The sequence below is a fragment of the Ceratotherium simum genome, chromosome 23 (genome assembly GCF_057802395.1).
Source record: "Ceratotherium simum simum isolate JZ-2026a chromosome 23, ASM5780239v1, whole genome shotgun sequence".
NCBI classification, from domain to species: domain Eukaryota; kingdom Metazoa; phylum Chordata; class Mammalia; order Perissodactyla; family Rhinocerotidae; genus Ceratotherium; species Ceratotherium simum.
This window is the reverse complement of record NC_141922.1, coordinates 4068763-4087309: the sequence shown is the minus strand read 5'-3', so window position 1 is coordinate 4087309 and position 18547 is coordinate 4068763. Positions and strand designations below refer to the sequence as shown.

Sequence of the window (18547 nt, the reverse complement as noted above, 5' to 3'; positions counted from 1 at the left end):
TTTGGATCCCAGGCGTGCACCAACGCACCGCTTATCCGGCCATGCTGAGGCCACGTCCCACATACGGCAACTAGAACAATGTGTAAATATGACATACAACTATCTACTGGGGCTTTGGGGAAAAAAAAAAAGGAGGAGGATTAGCAGTAGATGTTAGCTCAGAGCCAGTCTTCCTCAGCAAAAAGAGGAGGATTGGCATGGATGTTAGCTCAGGGCTGATCTTCCTCACAAAAAAAATAAGTAAATAAACTGTATGAAAATTAAAATGTATCAAAACTCATGGGCTATAGCTAAAACCAGGCTGAGAGGGAAATTTACAACCTTCAACAAATGGATGGGAAAAGAAGAAAGGTTTAACATTGATGATCTAAACTCAAAGTGAGTAGAAGGAAAGAAAATAATAAGATCAGAGAAGAAAAATAGGGGAAAATCAGCAAACAAAAGAGAAAAGTCAACGAAGTGAAAACTTGTTTCTGTGAAAAGATGAATATAATTAATAAACCCCTAGCAAACCTGATCAAGGGGGGAAAAAAGAGAAAATACAACTAAAGTATCAGGAATGTAACAGGGACTTTCACTATAGGTCCTTCCCACAGACACTGAATGAATGTCATGAGCAATTTTATGCCAATAAATCCAACAACTTAGATGAAATGGATAGATTCCTTGAAAGACACGAACTACCAAAACAGACTGAATAGCCTGATATCTGATAAAGAAATTAAATTGTATGAAGCATTTTCCTATGAAGAAAACTCTAGGCCCAAATGATTTCAATGGCAAATTCAGTCAAACATTTAAGAAAGAAATTATACCAATCTTACGCTTTGTTCTTTCAGTGTACAGAGGAGGAGGGAACACCTCCCAGCTTAGTTTACAACTCCACACACCCCTGATACCAAAACTTAATAAGACAATTACAGACCAATTTCCCTCAAGAGCAGACACAAAAATTCATAACAAAACACTAACAAATTAAATCCAGTAACACATAAAAATAATATATCATGATGAAAGGTATGTGTAAAATAATATATCATGACTCTCAGAAATTCAAGCTAATTTAACATAAAAGAAAATCAACGTAATGCACCACATTATTGGGGGGGGGGGAACTATACGATCACCTAAATAGATGCAGAAAAAACATTTGACAGAATTTAACACCCAATGATGAAGATAATTCTCAGCAAATTAGGAAGAGAACAGCCTCAGCCTGATAAGGGGGTCTCCACAAAACTCCTACAACTAATATAATATTTTATAGATGAAAGAATGAATGCTTCCCCCATAAGACTGGGAACAAGGGAAGGATGTCTGCTTTTACCACGTATATTCAATGTTATTTACACTGGATTTCTTAGCCACTGCAATAAGACAAGTAAAAAAAAAAAAATAAAATGTATCAAAAACTAGAAAGAAATAAAAAATTTTATTCAAAAATAATGGGGGCCGGGGGCGGGCCCCGTGGCTTAGCAGTTAAGTGCGCACGCTCCGCTACTGGCAGCCCGGAGTTCGGATCCCAGGTGCGCACTGACGCACCGCTTCTCCGGCCATGTTGAGGCCATGTCCCACATAAAGCAACTAGAAGGATGTGCAACTATGACATACAACTATCTACTAGGGCTTTGGACGGAAAAAAATAATAATAATAATGGGTGCCAGCCCAGTGGCATAGTGGTTAAGTACATGTGCTCCGCTTCGGCAGCATGGGGTCCGTGGGTTCGGATCCCAGATGCATATCTACACGCCACTCATCAAGCCATGCTGTGGCAGCATCCCACGTATAAAGTAGAGGAAGAGTGGCAACAGATGTTAGCTCAGGGCCAATCTCCTTCACCAAACAAAACAAAAAAAACCACACAACAACTTTTAACATCTTTTCGAGATATCATTCACATACAATAAGATTCACCCATTTTAAAGTGTACAATTCAATGGTTTTAGTATATTCACAGAGTCTTGCATCCATCACCACAATCTAAGTTTAGAACATCTTTATCATTCCTAAAAGAAACCCCATACTCATTAGCAGTCACTCCCTCCTGGAAAACGAAAATTTAAAACACAATTTATAATAACATCAAAGAACATAACACACTTAAGAATAAATAAAATGAAAGACATCTATGTTAAAAATTATGAATAATTGCTGAGACAAAATAGACCTAAATAAATGGAGAACGTACCATGTTTATGGATAGGAAGATTCAATAGTGTTAATTTTTCCCAAATTCATCTATAGATTCAACACAATCACAATAAAAAATCCCCAGGGGCTTTCTGGTAGAAATTGAAAATCAACTGATTTTCGCCCCCAAAAGGTGCCAAGGTAAATCAATGGAGGAAGAAAAGTCTTTTCAACAGACCCTTACCTCACACCATACACAAAAATTAATTCAAGATAGATCAGAGACCTAAATATACAAGCCCAAATGGTAATTCTTAAAGTAAAAAACAAATAGAGTATCTCTGTAACCCTCAGGTAGGCAGAGAATTCTTGGAGAGAATACACAATGTAAGACCCATTTTCAAAATTTTATAGATTGAACTTCAACAAAACTATAAAATTCTGCTCATTAAATGACACCAATAAGAAAGTGAAATGGCAAGCCTCAGACTGGGTGAAAATATTCCCAATATAGACTCATACCTAAAATATATTAAAAACTTGTACCAATCAATAACAAAAAGACAAATAACCCCCTAACACAGGAAAAAGACTTCGAGAGACACTTTACTAGAATGCATAATATTATATCATATATGAACATAATTAGGGATATAAGAACATGAAAAGGTGCTCAACTCACTAGTTATCAGGAAATGAAAATTAAAACTACAATGAGAAACCATTACACACCTACTGAAATAGCAAAAATCAAAAAGACTGACCATACAAAGTGCTGATGAGGAGGTGAACTCTCATACACTCCTGATGGGAGCGTGAGAGGGTATGACCACCGCTAATGGAGGGCGAGATGTTATGACGCCCACGGACAGAGAGGGAAATGGCATGACCACCACTGATGGGAGAGTGAGATGGTACAACCACTTTGGAAAACTATTTGGCAGTTTCTTATGCAGCTAAACCTATATCTACCCTTTGATCCAGCAATTTCAATCCTAGGTATTTATCTAAGAGAAATGAGAACATATGTCTACAAAAAAGATATGAACAAGAATGTTCACAGCAGCTTTATTCACAATAGCAAAGCCTAGACACCCCAAGCATCTAACAAGAGGATGAATAAACGAATTATGAAACATTCATACCATAAAACATTCCTCAGCAATAAAAATAAGAACCTATTAATATACACAATGATACAAGGACAATCTCAAAAACATTATGCTGAGTCAAAGAAGAGGGATGAAGGGGAGACCATCTCATAGGCTGTACAACTCGATTTCTTTGGGCAGGAAACAAATCTATGGTGACACAAATCAGAAACTGACTTTAGAGGGCTGGCAATCAACTGGAAGAGGGCACGAGGCAACATTCTAGGGTGATGGGCATTTACACGCACTTGTCAAAAGTCACTGAGTTGTACTCCTATGATCCTATTGAGATACAATGAAATACACAAAACATTTCACAAAAAATAAACCCAACGGAAACTCCCTGGGGGAAAAAGTCAGAAAGATCTGCTGAGACTTGAAGAGTTGATAACTAGTTTAAAATATTGTGTTGGTGTGCATAGATTACCCACTTAAATCAATGAAGATCAATAAAGGAAGAAACAGAATACCTGTTAACTCTCCTTGGGCATTTCTCTGGCTTGATATCCAATTCATAATGATAGATGTCAATTTTTGGAATGTCCATTTCAAAGAAGTTGGCCTGTAATTTGATTGTTCTCCCGGAGGTCCCGAAGTCGGGTCTAGGTGGAGGCTTGAAGGCATATCCTTGGATGGGTGGTGGTGGCGGCGCAGGAGGCGCGAGCACTGCCAACAGCAAAGAGAACATCTGTTACCCAGGGAAATAAAGGGCTCTCCTAGAGTGCACCTGTGAGCAGCCTCACACGGAGTGGAGTCTGGGTGGTGGGCGGTAAGCACCTTCTGTGCATGACCCACCCTTCTCCACCTCCCTTGGACCCTGTACCATCACAAGCCCCCTCTGGTACTTCTAGTCTCTCCTTCCCCACTGCTCCTTCTCCTCCGTTACGTTCACACGTTCCCATGGACAACCTGAAACTTACGCCCACCCCCATCCAGGTCCACCTCATCTCAGAGACCTCTTAACTGCCAGGCACAGTTAAGAGGTGGCATGTGACCCTGCACTATGTCCCCCTTTTTTTCAAACTGTTCCCTCTCTGGTCCTCTCCTTGCTCTGCTCAGATCCTTGAAATGTTGGATTTTCTCTACCTGGTTCTCTTCATTTCTTCCTGTAGTTCAAACTCTGCCTCTACAGTTAAACTTCTTTTCCCCAAGCTCGTGCCTCCATCAATGAGGCCGTGGTCTACCCCACTATCAAGACCCTTCCCACATATTCTTCACGGCCAACTGCACAACAATCCTCATCATTTAACTGCTTTTCTCTTGAATTCATCCTTTCCTATCCATCCCTCTCTGCCTCAGCCCAGGTCCCCATTTCATCCTTCACAGGCGATTATGGAAGCCTTCTAGTAGGGTCTTAGCTTCCAGTCACGTCCTTACCCATTTTCCATGCTACAGGCCAGAATGTCTGATCTCACCCTGTCCAAATGCTTCCGTGGCTCCCAGCACCTGGCTTGGACACTGATGCACTCCCAAGTCTTCACAATCTGGCCTCAGCCTTATCTTCCACAGCTCTGAGACCTCTCCCGAGAACCAGCCTTCACTCTTCAGAGCCCCTGCACATGTGGGCTCCTGCCCAAGAATCCTTACGGAACTCATTTAGTTCTTTACTCCCATGCCTCCAGCTCACTTTATTCACATTTCCAGTATAAATTTGCTTCACTGTGCTGTAATCACATTAGGCTATCTGTCTCCCCAGTCAGACCATGAGCAGCTTGAGGACTGAGATGTCCATCTGCCCTAGGGTTGAGAGAGCCCCTGATGCACAATAAGAGCCCAGAAACATTTGATCAGCCTCCCTCCATTAGTATCTGAGAAAGCTGAAGTTCAGCCAGGTAAAAGAAGGTTCCCAAAGTCACTCAGAAAGTGTCCTTTACAACGGACCACAGAAGTCACAAAGGAAGATGTTTGCAACACCAAGAGTCAAGGAAGCTGAGCCTCCCCAACACCTACGCTCATGCAGGCACCTTGCCACACCTTGCCCTGAGCACCACTTCCTGCATGTAAACCCCTCTTCCAGGGGCTTCTGACAGCTGTGCATGGGTCAACACAGGCACTCAACTATCTATACAATCTCTCTGGTCCCTGGAAACTCTTTGCTGCAACAGACCAATATCACATTTCCACAAAGGAGATGTCTTAACATTAAGTCAATTCTTTACTTAAAAGGCATTATAACAACTCATTGGTTATATTTGCCATGTACAATTCTGTTCTCTTTCTTTGCACATGAGACATTGGAAAGATGGGGCACTGTGAATTATTAGCAAAGGAGACAGGCCAAAGAGATAAGACTCACATGTAATTAAAGGGGCCAAAATTGTCAAGGTGTTGTCCTTCCTTCATTACTATGCAAACCATTAATCTAATCAAGGAGTGCTTTTTTTCACAGACAGTAGAAAGAAACTTCATCCCAACTCAGATTTTCAGTAATTCCATTAGTAAAATTCAAACTGTGGCTTTATGAAAAAACCAATTAAATATCTTTCCTGTAACAGAATACTTTTAATTTTCACTCAAATGTCTTTGTTTAAAAAAAAAATCCTCATTTAAAAAAAATTCCATGTACTTCAATCCCTATTGACATTCACTGTAAACAAAATACTCTACTAAAAATAATATAAGCTGTTCTCACTGTGTTTCTGACCTAGAAAAACTCAAAGGGTCCTTGAATTACTTGGTTTTTATTTTGTTTTCTTTTTATGAGAAAATGAATATGAAAGGTTATTAAGTTCACTGAGTTATATCATCTGGAAACTTTCAGGTCTCTCTCCACTAAGATACTATGACTTCATAGATGACATATTTGCAGACTTTCACAACACTCCATCCCTTCCTTCAACAAGCATGCTCGTGTGCCCCTCACATGCTAGGTAGTGTGCCAGCGACCAAGGATACAAAAACAAACAGTGTTCTCAAGCAGTTCACGTGTCACTTCCCAGAAGGTCTGAGAGCAAGTCATTAAATGGATTAGGTGTGCTTACTTCTCATCAGCTCAGCAGGTCACATGTGACCCTTCCCTCTACGGATCCTGTCCATGCCAAGGAGTGGACACCACTGTCCAGCTCGGCTCAGCTCACTCCCTGCGGATGAATGTAGCTTCTCTGTGCTCAGCACCAAGTGTCTCTAACACACGGCCCCTGTTCTCAGGTGGACTCCTATCCAGCAAGAGGAATCTTGCAAATGTAGAAACAAAGTTAAACCACAAGAAGTTACATTTGTGTCCCAGGAAATGTCCAGCCACAGAGCCACAGAAATCTGCCCCCCACAGTCAATTACAGGAACAAGAGCACTATCCACACTGAAGGGACTCCCAGTTTACAAAGTGCTTTCACATGTTTCTTAATTGCGCCTCAAAGCTACAGAGCAAAGGTGCCGCCTTTGAAAAGTGAAGCTGTCCAAGGCTCAGACAGAGTAACACAGAGTTGAGGTGCCCAACTCCACACCCAGGCTTCCTCCCACCCCATTACCAGCCATCAGTCCCCAGCTGGATGCTGATGGTTTCACCTTCAATCTGACCAACTGGCATAGATTAGGCTTAGGGCGCCTTTCTCAGGTTGAGCCTATTTCTCCTGTCTCCCTAATACCTATTACTTCTACAAAATTTGCCACGGGAAACAAAGAAAACTGTCCACCAGTTTGTGTTAACTGACCTGTATTAATAAAAGCAACGGAAAAAATGCGATCGTAATATATTCATAAAATATATAATTTCACAAGATATTTCTTCTTTGCTTCTAGCTTTTAACAATGAAAATACTAACAGTTCGTGGGAAGGCATATGGGATATAAAATCACGAGTTAAAGCTGTAACACTTTTCCACGCAGAGGGAATAGGGAGAGGACTCTCAAGTTGCACACCTCCGAGAAGGAACTCTCCTACTGAAGAACATGAAAACTCTGCTGGCCTCAGTCCTTGGAGATACCTTAGATCATATTTTTATAATTTATAGGGAGTCCCACGCGTAAACTGCCAAAACAAGCAGGAGGAGTCACAAACAAAACACTGGAGAGGATCAAGTACAGCAGAAGGTGCACAGAATTCCACACAGGCATGAGAAAGGAACATAATGGCACAAAGAGGGAAGACCACCCTCCTTGGAGGGTTAGCTCTTGGCCTCACAAGTAGAGAATGTACCAAGATGGCAACCAAAGCTGTAAAAGGCCAAAGAGATGAATGGGCACACACACCTTCATCACAGTTGACACAGGTGATTCTGAAAACTAATTCCAGTATCACCTGAAGATTAGTTCTCCAAGCGCTCTCTTTCCACAGCACATTTATTTCACTGGTGCTGCAGTAGGAACTGAGCCTGTGATAGCAGATATGCAGCAGGGCAGGGTATCAGCGGGAAAAGATGAGGAGGGGAGAACTCAAACACGGCGAGCCCACTGAGGTGGGGTGCTTGGTGGGCACGTGCTTCTGAGGTACACAGTTCTTGTCCCCCCAGCACGAGCTCCTGGTCAACCTTCTTCACCACGGGCTCCCAGCAGCAGGTGCCACCAACATCCGCCAAATAAACTAAAGCTGAGTAACAGCCCAAGAGCACGAGGCATCTGGGAAGACTGCACCAAAGAGACACCACTGAGCCGGCATTACATGAACCAGTCGTGGCTCTGGCTGCCTGCTCAGCAGGGACTGAGCCCCCAATCCCTCCCCTGGATCTAAGACTCCACCTCATCTCCCAGCTACTGCCATGCCAGCCAGCCTGTGCCGGGCTAAGCGACTCTCCCCACCGTCAAGGTTCTCCCATGTCTTCTCCATCCTTCATGGAGAAATTCAGGTTCTACCTTCTTGTGAAAGCTATCCCCAGACACCAGCACCTGCGTTTCCTCCCAACAACAGGCAGCATGTACAGCCACACCCCATTTGACCACTAATCAACCAGTTTTGTTTGGAATGGATTTCCCGCTGTATCTGTGTTAGTCTTGCCTCTGCACTGGGAGGTAAAACCCTTGGGAATGGGAAAGCCGATCCTTCTTTTTCATCCAGGAACAATGGATTGTCATAGCTGGAAGAGACTTCAGCTGTGCCGAGGGGGAAATGACTCATCCATGGCAGTTGCCAACGTAGCCCCTCAGTGCTTCAATGACGCATCCATCGTCTGGCATCTCGACTAGAGTGAGTTCGGGGGAGTGGGGTTCCTGAGACCAGGAATCCAGCACAGTGTCAGGTACAAAGTAGGCACCGAGTGTTTACTGAATTGCTGATCACTCAGCACGTGTTTAAAAATTCCCTTTTTAGAGCCACACACCATCAGTGAAAGGGAGACACAGAGCAATGAGTCATCGACTTCCTGTATGAGTAACGGGGTCATAGCAACTGAAAGTTGCAGTGTTTCTAACAGATGCCGTGGGAGGCGACATGGTCACGACACTGTAAGTAAGGCTTCTGAAGGACAGCGCTAGTCCTCCTAAAGAAATCCACCCCCCAGGGTTTGGAACGTCACTGACTGTTCAGAGGAGGGTCCCAGAGCAGGACTATGTGACACTTGTCCCCACGTGCCATCTCTTGGCAGCCCTCTCCCCTGTGAAAAAGGAAGGCAAGCCCCTCCCCAGAGTCGTGCTCTCGTCCCAGCCCTCCCCTTAAGTAAGAGATGGAGACAGGCAAAGGCTGCTACACAGAGTAAGAAAGCTAGGTGACCAAAAGAGAAAAGTGAGGGCTTGCCGGAGGTTCTCAAAAGGATGAGGTGCCCTGGGTGGGGCAGGAGGTGCTGCAGAAATTCAGTACCCATTGATACAGTCCTGCATGACAAACTGCCAACATCGACCCTGCTGAGAACTTTCTCTAGGGACTATTGTTTACATCCAACTTACCATCAGGATGGTGGGGGGAAAACAGACTCTTAACCCCATTGTAAAGACAGGCAAGTAGGACACAGACGGCCTGGGGCTGCCAGGTCTCAGGTGGGTCCCCAGGGAGCTTCTGAGAGATGCTGGGAAGGTCCCCCAACGTGGGCCACCCAAGTACTCCCAGCAGGTAGACCTAGAAGAACCTAGAAGAGCCTAGAAGGATCGCAGCCTCTGGCCTCACAACCCATCAGTGAAGCGGCTGGGAAAACACCTCTTGGCACCCCACAGGTGCAGGGGAGCAGCCAAGAGGCACTCGTCCCTGCCACGCCCCCGTGGGCGCACTGCAGGCGGGTTTCGGCAAGGCTGGAAGGGCCTACCGTGCAGATCTTATGGGGTTAAAGCACAATCCAGTTTCAGGCCCTGGGAGAGTAATGCCCTAACCCTAAAGAGAAGTCTATGGTAGGGACACATGGACACAACTTAAAACCATGCAATCACCTTTCCTCTCTCCTACCTGGAATCGGGAGGCCCAGGCCACTGAACCGAGGAGCCAAGGAGATATTCTGAGACCATTTACTATACGGATGAGCACTGCAGCAGGAGCAGAGCATGTGTTTCCATCTCCTGGGGGAGAGGGTGTGAGGGGCACGGTGACACAGCTGGCTACACTAGCAGGTCCCCGTGATGAAGGCAACTTCATGTGCAGCCAACAACCCTCCCTTCCAGAACATCTTGCATGCACATCATCTCATTATGGACATACCAGGTAACTGAGAGCTGGTGGGTGGGGCTATCCCGGACCCCGGCTCCTCACCTGCCTTCTTCACTTAACGACAGATCACGGAGCCCTTCCTAAGCGGCACCTGTGGGTAATATTCCCCCGAATGAAGGCGCCTTGCTTCTCTACCTTTGATGGTAGACATCAACTGGGTGACTTCTTTTACATATTCTAGTTTTTTCTCTGATTATCAAAACACACAGTTATTACAGAAGATACAGAAAAATACAAAGAAAATAAAAATCACCTACAATGCCACCACTCAGAGAGAATCCCTGCTAAAAGTTCGTCTTTTTCTATACACATGTGCACACGTCTAACATGGAATCATGCAGATTTATATCCTGCTTCTTTTGTTTAACATTATGCATACACAACATTCTCAAAACATATCTTTAATGACTGCATTACTTACTGAGTCATCTCCTACTGGTGCCATTTCAGTGGTTTCCAAATTTTCACTTTAAAAAACAAATGCTTTGCCTAAGACCCATGCAGGAATATCCTTATCCACATCCTAGGAGAGGAAGCACAGGACCAGCCCGAGGTGCCCAGTGCACAGGTAGACCACCCTTCGCAGCACTCCCCACATGCCTCCCACTGCCTGCCCACCATCCCTGCCCTGGCCAGCCACAGGACCTGGACATCTTCTCACTGCCACCCTCTTTGCCCACCCTTCCACTCACACACTGAAAACACAGCCCCGGGGATCCACCTCTGCTCCTTGCTGGGTCAGGCTCCAGCTCTCACACCTCCAGCCTTTCGACCTCTAGACCAATTGACTTGCTGACTAATTAAGCTGCTAAATCCGACCCTCATCCACAGGCAAGGATCCAGGCCATACACAGACTCTGCCCCAGAGCAGCACAGGGCCCAAGCCTGGCTTGGGCACACACGCACTAGGGTCCTGAGCCCTGACTCCAGGCTTCAAAATTTACATAACAAAAGCTTACAGTGCCTCCCAGTACCTACCAAGCCCCACCCATCACAGGGCCAATGAGAAGGACATTACCGGTCCTGTCCTCTTCTTCCTCCTCCTCTCTGCCACCCAGCCCAACAGGTCACCAGCAGGTCATCATTTCAAGGCTTGGCTTGGGGATCTACCTCTCCTGATTCCCCCATAGAGCAAACCAGGCCTTAGAGTGTCCTGGGTTCCATCAACCACCATACTGAGTTTCAGTGACCTGCCTAGTGCCCAGGTGATCACACAACATGTGCCCTTCCAGGACAAGGACCATCCGTACACATCTCTGTCGTTCCCAGCAGTTAGCCAGGAGCGGTCCAAAAGCCCACTGAGATAACCCGGGAAACACTGCGTGCAGGAGGCCAAGCCCGAAAAGAATCAGACACTACTCCCCACTTCTCAGCCTCCTTCCCAATCCCATCCTCACACCCTACCTCCTCCACCTTCCGTACTGCTTTACACTAGGATTCCGGGATTTTCTCTTTTTGATGTCCTGGCCTCCCTTGAGAAACAGGTGAACTCTACGGCCCATCTCTCCTTCAGGATGAACGCCAGACACACAAAACATGGCAAGTGAATTTGGAGTTCAGGTGCTGCCACCAGGATAGCACGCATCCATCTCTCTGTCCTCTGTCCCGCCCCCCCCCACCATGGCCTTCATCTGGGCAGCTGGTCTGGCTTCCTGAGGCACAAATCAGGTCACCAGGTGTCCCAGGACAAGTCTTGACCAAGCCGAGTGCCCTGGGCCAACGGCCCTGTTGGTGAGGCACCCTGCCCACCATTAGGAGACCAGAGAAGCCCAATCCTGGGGGGTGGGGGGCTGCTCCCCTACCCCTGAAGCAGGAGATCTCAGCCCGGGATCCACACAGAGAACTCAGAGGATCTGGACTAACCTCTAAGTGAGAGGCAGCCCTTCCTTCCATTATGAACATGAACAACAAACCAGAGCAGTATTAGCAATACTCATGACTCGAGGAAAACACAGGAATCTCATGTCACATGACAGCCGTTACAGATACCCCAAAGTACATTTTAAACTCACAGCTTCTTCAAAATTGTGGTATTTATCAGACCCTCTGTGGACCTGTTATGGCTGGACCTGTTACTGCATGTAATAAAGGACTCATTTATTACTTTGTCACACATTCGCTTTGGTATTTTGATAACTGTATTTTAGTATGACCAGTTTTCTTTGTCATCCTATGTATTTTGTTCTGTGCCTTGAAAAGCATTATTCTGGAAAGGGATCCATCCATAAGCTGCACCAGACTCACAAAAGAGTTCTTGACCCCAAATGCTTGAGAACCACCTGCTGTAAAGCGACAGACTGGCTTCATTTCTAAGCAGAGAAGATGGTGTCTCCATTCCGGATAACGTCACAAAACCTCCCTGGTTTTGCACCTCTATGGTGGTGTGGAGGGTGGGCAGGTCTGACATTCATCGACCAGGGACGGCCCTACAGACGAACTAGCCTGTAGGCTTGACGAAGACGGGGCCCCACAAACGCCCATCCCTGATGTGATGTGAGCTCACGATTTACCAGCTGCCATGACAACCAGTTCTCTAGGCTTATCACACAGGCTGCCTACCACGCAGGGGCTCTCAGAGTTGGGAATCAGAAATCAGACATCCTGATAAGGCCTGACAGCATCGACTTGCATTTAAAATGTGAGGCCAATATGGGCCCCAGGGCCAAACCTACATGCTGTCTCAGGACCTGATGGCTCTGCCTGTTCATCGGGGCCACAAGGAGCAGATCATGGGAAGAAATGAGCAGTCACCAGGCAAGTTTACCTGGTGACCAGTGTGGAAAGCAAGCAGACAAGCATAATTGTTCAGAAAAGCTCTTCATTTCTACTATTTTCTAAATACTTAAGCACATGAAACTGAATTTTCAAAAAAATGCCTAACACATTGGGTCAGGCACACAGATCTGGAATCTAACAGGTAGGTGATAACTCACTGCAGCCTTGTCCCCCACTCCTATGCCCCTGGCCCTTTCCACCAACTTCCATCACGTGTCTGCTGTGCAACAAGTACAAACGCAAATGTCTTGGCACCAGCTTATACCAGCCAACAACAACATCCTTGACCACAGATGACACGTAATAAATCACAGAATTTGGAGCCGGAAGTCACCTTGGAAACCAAAGGGAGAGAGTAACTCACCCTTCCTCCTCCCACCTGCTCTGAGTCATCGACTGAGTCTGGCTCTAGGCGAGTGCTGAGTGCTGGGGACACAGCACCACCGAGACAGGTCTGGGGGGCTGGGTCTAGGGGAGGGACAGGAGCTATAATGAAAACACCAAGAGACAAGCAGCAAGACTTCCCAGAAGGGGCACAGCGCTTCCTGTCACCGCCCCCACCCCCAGACAGCGTTCCTTCCACCACATCTTATTATGAGTGATATGACCTTCAAAAACAAAAGATCTGCATGACTGTTCACTCCCGGGTGACTTAAATGTTCCTTAAGAAAAATCTAAATCATAGAGTCATTAAACAAATGAATAGCCTGGCTCTTAACTTAAGCAGCTTTGGTTACTGGCAAGTGAACCAAAAAGTTCAGGCTCTATTAACTGGCCGCTGTGCTGCTACATGAACTTGTGTCACAGACTTGCTGTGATGCTTGAGTAGGGGCACAAGACACTCCTCTAGGAAGCGAGCCCAGCTCACCAGCACCCATGTCTTAGTGGGACTGGGATATTTAAAGATTTGCCACCAAATACCATGAGGCTATTATAAAGCTCTTTCCAGAACCTCAAAGTGAGCGTTAGTATTCAAAGCCATGCATCCTCCATTTTCCTTTTAGAATTCTATTTTCATTATATTGGGCATCAGCCAGAAACTATAAAGGCAAAAGAAAGTGACAATTCTATAGCTTAGGGTTGTCCAGCCCTTCCATGCCACACCTGGGGCCAAGCTGGGATAGACATCAGCTCCTTTATGCTTCTGGACGTTCCTGTAAGCAGCAAACAAAGACTTTGGGGTTGGGTGACTTGGCAGGGTCCCTTGGTCAGGCAGTGGCAGAGCAGGACTGCCACCCAGGTCTGTGTGTGTCCCGGACCTTGCTTTCACCATGCGCTGGACGAGGATGGATTCTCACGGCTCATCAGGGCACAGACTGGAAAGCAGAGGCTGTCAGACCAGTACTCTCCTGCTGAAACCAGGACACATGGCTGCCACTTAGTGAACTCACCTGTTGCCTATACAGGCTGGTCTCACTATGGCCATCCCAGTTGACTGAACTACATTAACACAATCACAGCAGCCTTTTTGGTGAAATGAATGGAGGTATTCTCAGATGACATGCTAAGAATGCAGACAGGAACATTTGCCCCTGCCAGCTGGAGATAAAGTAAAACAACCACACACTATCTACAGAATGGCAGTGCTAGACCCGCACAACCCACTAGCCAACTATGAGCAAAGAAAACAAAACCAAACCCAGCCCGAGTTCCCAGAGAAAGGGATGTTCGTCTGGCCAAACACCGACACACAGCAACATTCACTCTCACATCCAGCTCAAGCATCACAGCCAAGAAGAACCTAGATGGAAGGCGGGCTTCACTGCAGACACCTGCTACTGTCCCAGTTCTCACTCCTGAACAGCCCCACCCCCACCCCCGCTAACAACTCCAAGTCAGCTGGTGAGCTCTCCAGGCCTGCAAGGGCATGAGGAAGTAAAATGTAACAGGATAGGGAAGAAAAGGGACTGCCCTTTTGGGGTCCCAGATCTGGTCAGAGGCCAGCAGGTGTGCACAATCTCCAAATAGGAGAAACACCATTATCAGGACTCTTTGGAACCAGGAGTGTCTGTGCTCCAGAGTTAGCTGGTGCCACTAGGGTGTTTCAGTGTGATAATAAACGTTAGTCCAGAGTGCACTGGGCTCAGAGAACACTTCACGGTGAAGGCGGACCACCAGCGGGAGCCCTGACCCCCTGATCTTAGGGCCAGCCCCTGCCGAGGCCCCCAAGTTTGCAGCCGCAGGGCCTCGGGGGTCCCAGCCTGGGAAGGGACCCCTTTCTTTTCTCCTGTTGGAGTGGAGACAGAGGACACAACCACGTGCCACAACTCCCGGGCCAGCAGGAGGCCGTCCACACCCTAAGGAGGGACTTTCACTTCTGTTCCCCACGCCCTTGGCAGGTTCGGTCAGTGCCTCCCACTCGGGGATGAAGAGGAAAGGAGAGACAAGAAGAGCCTGGACAAACGCCCGGGCAGGCTCCCCAGACAGGGTGGGGGAAGGACAGGCCTTGCAAGGAAGGCAGCCAACTGTGGCATCACAGAGCTCTTCTCTGGAAATGTGTCATTTTCATGCGGGCCACAGTTCCCCTCTTTCATTTCTTCCTCTCTTGGTAAAAACTCTCTGGGAAATTCCAATCTGTCTCAACCTGGTTCTTGGCAATACCCAAAGAAAGGGCCCTGAGAGGCAACCTGAAGGGAGCAGACACTCCAGAGGGGCAAAGATGGACGCCCAGGAGACCCCCAGGAGCAGGTGCTCCCAGGTGAGAGCGTGGTCCCGTGGGCGCCATTACGCAAGGCGAGGCAAACCAAGTCGGCACTGAGGATTGCTACTCAACTGGGTCTCACTCAACTTTTGTGGCTGAATGAGTCATGTTCTAAAAATACTCTAACCTTTTTTTAGTGAGCAACATAGCATGCGTAAGAGTACATGACACATCTGTACAGTTTAGGATTAATTATAAAACATCCAACTACCCTCAGGCCAGTGACTAACAATATTATTCTTACTCAAAGAACTTCGTCTACGATGGGTTTTAAATAGGCTTTTGTGATTCAGCCTGAAACTCGAACCCTCATTTAAAACACTATCTCTGAACAATGGTTCCCCAAGCTACTCCTGTGATCTGTAAAAGGAAAATTTTTTTCCCATAAAAATTCTTTAATAAACTTTCCCTCATAAGTTAAAATGTCCTCTCTGATCCACCATCAGTCTTTACTCAACAATATTAGAAATGCCATAGTAAATACAAGGAGGAAATAAAGAAATACTTGCAAAATGTACTAAAATGTTAAATGTTAAAATACTCTAAAATGTAAATTACCTCCCACCGAAATGTTCCCCAAAGTGGCTGACAGGACCACCGACACTGCTGCTGGTCCCATCAACGTGGCCCACTGGTTCTTTCAAGCACTTGCTGCACTTATTTTATGATTCTCTGAATAGTAACTGCCCCTCCCACTAGACCAGGAGGGCAAGACTATGTTTGGTTTTGTGCAGCTGTCGAACGAATGGACGAATAGGAGAATACCCTAGTGTCACCCTAACTCTGAGTGGAAATGCCTTGACTGATTTATGACTCAGTGCCAAGTGTTTTAGGGCAATAGACGAGGCCTCCATGTGAAGACCATTACTGCGTCTTGGCATGCAATCTGCACAGTTTCAACTAAAAAAGCCGGTGTTTACCAAGCATCTACTACGTTTCAGCTTCGAGACTTCAGACACCTTCTCGTCTATGCTCACAGCCACCCTCTCGGATTCGACTTGTCTTCCCTTCACAGATGAGGAACCAGGGGGTGACTCCACAGGGGGTGACTCTGCCCCAGGCATTGGGCCAGCAGACTACGCGCAGGGCAAAGATTCAATTTCCAACCACCTGACACCAAAGCAGTTTCCAGCTGAGGCCTCTGCCAACACCGTCCATTGAATCCTCCAACCTCTGTTACAGAAGAGTTCATACGACATCTCTCATACTTCAGGAAAGTCTTGTTCTCCAAAGAACCTAAGTCCTTCTATTTATCACCCAAAACATATAAGAATCGAACCTACCATCCTCCTGCTCCCCATCTGTCTTAAGCAGCTAGGAAAGTTTGGAAAACTCAATTTAATACCTTTTAGAGTAATTAATTCATCCTAGTTACCTAGAACATCTTTCAATACCTACAGAAAATGTGTAATTTCCCTTTGTAATATGTGTCTTATTAGTTTAAGCTCCCATAATAATTTAGGAAGTAATGGCCATCACTAGGGCACCAGGCACGGTGTAAAAACCCTTTACGTGTGTCATCTCGTTTAGTCCTCACCCCGGGTAAGGCAAATATGATCCCCAGTTTACAGATGGGAAACTGCAGTGTCCAGAATGTAAATAACAGGCAGAGCTGGGACTCAAACACAAGTCTTGTTGCTATCAGAGGACGTGAGTTTTGCCACCAGGCCAAGCTGCCTTAAGTCCTTTGAGAGAGCAGATATGTTTAAATCAAACAAATAAAAAAAAAGAGACGCGTGAACTAACAGTGTATAATAATCCAACCTCACTAAGTTCCTTCAATTAGCATTTGAGAGAATAAGAGCTGCACTCACAGAGGTCTGACTGCATGCCCAGCCCCGTGCTGAGCATTTCATATACACCTTCTTGCTGTCTGAATCCACTCCCCCAACAGTTCCTGAGCACCCGCTATGTCCCTGTTCTCAGGGAGCTCACCTTCAGAAGAGGGCAGGCAGAAAGACTACCACAAGAGAGGTAAGCAGGCCTCTCGGAGAGTTCAGGGTGGGCTAAGGAGGCATTTCAATCAAACGGACAGGAGAGGAAGAACAGAGCGTTATAACAACTTTCTGAATGTTTGAAGGAAAAATTTAAGGTGAGCTTCCTCATATCTATCTTTATTACAAAATAAATTCCAAACGGGTACAAACTGTACTCTGTACAAACTGTGCCCATTTGGAATAACATTTATTTAACTTCAGTGCATGACATTTAGTGCCTAACAATTTAGTGGAATAACATTTAACATTATTTAACTAAAAATGTTAATGTTTTTAACCTTTATTTAACTTTATTTTTATCCATAACAATAGATAACATTTTTAAATGAAACAAAAACGTCCAAAGAAATATTTTAAAATTTAATAACCTTTTATAATTTTGGGGTGGGAATGCTCTTTCTTAGACCCAAAAAGCAGAGGTTGCAAGAGACAAGCTTGACTACATAAGATTCTTAAAAACTTCTCGGGCCGGCCCCGTGGCTTAGCGGTTAAGTGCGTGCGCTCTGATGCTGGCGGCCCGGGGTTCGGATCCCGGGCGCGCCCCAAGGCACCACTTCTCCGTCCAACGCGAGGCCGAGTCCCACGTACAGCAACTAGAAGGATGTGAACCTACGACATACAACTATCTACTGGGGCTTTGGGGGGAAAAACATGAATAAATAAAATCTTTAAAAAAAAAAAAAAACTTCTCTAACTACTAGATAAGCTCAGAAAATTTTGTGACATAATAAACTCACAAACCTGAAAATATAAACCTGGGGGCCAGCCCAGCGGCATAGTGGTTAAGTTCGTGCACTCTGCTTTGGCAGCCTGGGGTTTGAGGGTTTGGATCCCTGGCATGAACCTACACATCGCTTGTTAAGCCATGCTGTGGCAGTGTCCCACATACAAAATGGAGGAAGACTGGCATAGATGTTAGCTCAGGGACAATCTTCCTCAAGCAAAATGAGGAAGATTGGCACCTGATGTTAACTCAGGGCCAAGTCTTCCTCACCCACACACACACACAAAAATATATATATATACACACACATATATATATATATAAACCTAGATAAAATATATATATAAACCTGGATATACCAAGTTTATATAAGTTAGTAAGGATTAAGAACTCCAAGAGGAAAATGGGCAACGGGTATGGGTGGACAGTGCATATAGAAACACTAGTAGTCAACAAACATGGAAAATATATTCAGCCTTTAGTCAAAGAAATACAAGTTAAAATTG

The 18547-nt window shown here is 45.7% G+C and overlaps 1 protein-coding gene across 2 annotated transcripts in view; it reads right to left on the bottom strand.

Moving 5' to 3' along the window:
* AGO2 (argonaute RISC catalytic component 2) overlaps positions 1 to 18547 on the bottom strand; it is a 121264-nt gene that overhangs the window by 60769 nt on the left and 41948 nt on the right. For both annotated transcript variants that reach the window (XM_087447408.1, XM_087447409.1), the window contains exon 2: positions 3753 to 3948. In XM_087447408.1, coding sequence (XP_087303534.1) covers positions 3753 to 3948 — 196 coding nt within the window. The remainder of the gene's footprint in view (positions 1 to 3752; positions 3949 to 18547) is intronic.